This window comes from Microchirus variegatus (assembly GCF_963457635.1).
Source record: "Microchirus variegatus genome assembly, chromosome: 11".
In the NCBI taxonomy this organism is placed as follows: Eukaryota; Metazoa; Chordata; class Actinopteri; order Pleuronectiformes; family Soleidae; genus Microchirus; species Microchirus variegatus.
The window spans coordinates 4284280-4287844 of NC_139812.1; the positions used below are offsets into that span (position 1 = coordinate 4284280).

At 41.5% G+C, this 3565-nt stretch overlaps 1 protein-coding gene across 1 annotated transcript in view; it reads right to left on the bottom strand.

The window, feature by feature from the left end:
* The window catches only part of ppp1r1c (protein phosphatase 1, regulatory (inhibitor) subunit 1C), a gene marked incomplete at its 3' end in the record, with an annotated part of 15240 nt that extends 12340 nt beyond the window's left edge, over nucleotides 1-2900 (bottom strand). Inside the window, exons 1-3 of the mRNA XM_083897999.1 lie at nucleotides 2795-2900; nucleotides 581-651; nucleotides 297-300 (exon numbers count right to left, since the gene is read on the bottom strand). Of these exons, the coding sequence (XP_083754125.1) occupies nucleotides 297-300; nucleotides 581-651; nucleotides 2795-2875 (156 nt within the window). The 5' untranslated portion in view covers nucleotides 2876-2900. The remainder of the gene's footprint in view (nucleotides 1-296; nucleotides 301-580; nucleotides 652-2794) is intronic.
* Nucleotides 2901-3565: the final 665 nt, after the last annotated feature.

Below are 3565 nucleotides of genomic sequence, written 5' to 3' on the forward strand. Positions count from 1 at the left end.
TTCAGCTGCAAGCTGGATCTCTCTCACACACAGAGACACACACGTGCACACACACAGTCACTCACTCACTGTGGAGTGTTGCCCAAAAAAATGATTAAGGAATCAGCTCAGCACTAAGTGTTATCTGTTCGCCTAAAGTTCCGAGATAACCCTTATTGCAGTGTCCACAGAGAACTTAATTTCATTTAAAATATGTATTTTTTTCAAAATTAAAAGTTTCATGCTATTCTGAGCTCAATGTGCTGAGAAACAAAAGGCTGGAAAAAGACCACACAGATCCACACAACCAGACTCACTGAGCTGAGCTCACAGAATGGAATCAGGCCGATTATTCAATCAGTCCTTCCCTGCATGAGGAGGACTTATGAGAACATGCATGCACACACGCGTGGGCACACACACACACACACACACACACACACACACACACACACACACACACACACACACACACACACACTTTAGGCATTCATCAGCCCAGTCTGAACACTAGGATCTCCTTACAAAAAGCTGCAGTATAAATCTAATAAAGGTTCCATTATAGTTGTAACCCCCCCCCCTCTCTCTCTCTCTCTCTCACTCTCCAGTTTTACCTGTGCCAGGCTGTCTGTAGATCTGCAGAGTGGCAGGAGTCGGTCGTCTGCGACGGATCTGAGAATAGCAGAAAAAAAAAAGTATTCTTCCATTCTTTCATGAACCTTCACTCTCGCAGTAATTAGGCACATAGAATAAAAGTAGCTGGATAATCCTAACTGACCACAGATAAACTCACTCTTGTGTCTGTTCTGGTTGTTAAACTTGTAAATGGGAGCATTTCTGCCTCATTACTTCAGGCTTTGAAAGCCTAATTGAGTTTATTATCCCAGAATACTTTCTGAAGAATATAATACAACATAATTTTCCACACAGCGTGTGAGTGTGACTGGTTGTTTACCTCAGTATGTCGGCCCTGTGATGTGTCAGTGGGGATTGGCTCAAGCTCCCCCACATGATAATAATAATTGTACCTATATACGAATAACATGTAATTAACACTCACGATATCCTGTATTCAATAATATGTTGGTGTTTAAAATTAAATTTTAAGATTCATTTAAAAAACATGACCCATATGGCCCTTTTCCACTATGGTCCCAGCTGGCCTCAACGCCTACAGTTCGGCATTGCTCGGCTTCTTTCTTGTGTCGGACATCTCTTCCTATGACGGCACTCTGACCAATCAGTGACCAGCAGTCTGGCGACGTCATGCATAGTACCTCCACAAAACCTCGCCAGAGCAGATACTAAAAAAATGACCTGGTACCAGGTGTTATCACTGGTGGAAATACATCTTAACCGTGCTATGCCTATGCCATTAGTCTCAGTGAAATATGACACGGTCTTACAACATGAGAAACCAATGTCAAAAATAGGATTTTAACGAACAATGTGCAATCTCCAGCTCCAGCTAGGGCTCTCTCAATCAAAACAATACAGAAAGAGATGGTTTGATGATGTCAGAAGCAGCAAGGGATCATGGGAATTGTTGTCTCGTTTGATTTGCCTGTGCATTTATGCATTACATGGAGAGCTTCAGCAGCACAACATGCATTAGACGGCTATGAGGAGTTGTGAGCCATTAGTAATGCACACAAAATAAAATGAAAAAATAACAACACACTGGCTACTAGTAGTACTGAATATTTCCTTCCTCGCACTGATGGGAGTTTGTCCTGAGAGTAATAGCAGAGATAGTAAAGCAGATGATGTCATTAAAAGGCAAACAAAATGAAACTGTGCTTGAATTGAAACAAAGATTTCTGTGTATTTACAAATTTGAGATGAGAAATGTTACAAATGACATCTTTAACTCAGCTCTAGTATCGTGTGAACATTGCTGCCACAGTGCAGGAATGTCCACCATCATTCTGGAGGAGGGACAGCATTTACAAGACACTATCTCATTAAAAAAAAACATTGCTTCATTGTATCTTTGACGTCTGAAAATGCGGAGAGTTTCCAACACAGAGACTCCAAACAGGCTCAGAGGGGCTCTAATCGTGTACCAGCTCCCCAATAAATGAACGAGTTTCCAGTGACCAAACAGTTCATAAAGACGTCAGCATGGCAAAGAGCTGCAGCAGAAACTGACAGGAAGCGATTTTTACTCCCTACTGCAACTGAGAGCAGCTTTTGCCTGTAGTTGCCATTAAGATCACACCATATATGATGCCATCATTCTACTTTGACCCTCAGTCAGTGAGAGAAAACCTCTCTGCATGCCCTACGAGCCTGGGTGTTAACTTGCAATTAGCTGCAGCTCTCTGTATCTTTAGTGTCTCTGTGCTCCCATTTACATTAACAGCTCATTGTAAAGTAAACAAGCAACAGTGCATGAATTTTAAAACAGGGTTAACATCAATATTTCAGGAACCAAGAATACTTTAAGTATTTAAGGGTATTTTAAAGTGGATCGTACTTTTGATTCTCATTATTTTTCTGCAGAAACACACAAATATCACCTCATCTACTACATCTGAGAACTTCTTTTTTTTTTTTTAAAACAAATAAGTTTGCAAAATACACAAACGTGCCTCACGTTCAAACATGACAGAGCCATAAGATACACAAGCAGCAGTTTTCATAGGATCTGACTTATCCACACATGCTGCTCTGCACCCACACTGAAAATTCCTCTTAAAGATCACAGATAGAAGCCTCATTCATGAAGCCACAACACTCCCCACCCTGACTCTGTGACACTCACACTCACACTCACACTCACACACACACACACACACACACACATGCTCACATGTTCGGCAGCCTGAGGGTCCAGATGTCCCTGCAGTGGAGGCACAGCAAACTGGATCTTCTTGGGACTGCTGGGCTCCATTATTACTGACTGAGAGATAGAAGGAAAGACAGACAGAACGAGGGAGAGAGCATGTGTGTGTATGTGGGAGGAGGAGGGAGGGAGTAAAGAGAGAGAGAGGGAGTGGCCTCCTCTTGGCTGTTGGGGTCCATTATCACTAATTGACAGACAGAGAGAGAGAGAGAGAGAGAGAGAGAGAGAGAGAGAGAGAGAGAGAAATGTAGCCAAGTCATTACAGCATTTTCTCAAACATGCACTCTGATGGAGTGAAGTGAAATAATATGAGGGAAGTGTCCTTTAATTATTGTGACATAATTCTGCACGAGATAAGCAAAACTACTGTTCACACTCCGCGGCTGCAGCTACTCTCATGCACAGCAGCCAAACGAATTGCTCTCACTGTGACTAATTTACTAACCAATTACACACATTGGCACATGATAATTCGCTTTTACAGTGTTGACATGAAATGAGCTTTGGAAATGTGTTTTTCCTGTTAAAACAACAACTAAAGTGCTCGAAATATCACAAATGTTTTTCACTAAATTATCATGAACCATGAGGCTACATCCTTAAAAACCGAAATCCCATGTAGTCACGTATCTGAAATAAGTTGCACCCATACTAACAACATATGAAAACTGAAAACATTGTGCATAAATGCTTAGTAACATAACACACTACAGAGAAACAACTACAGTGAAAAGTCTG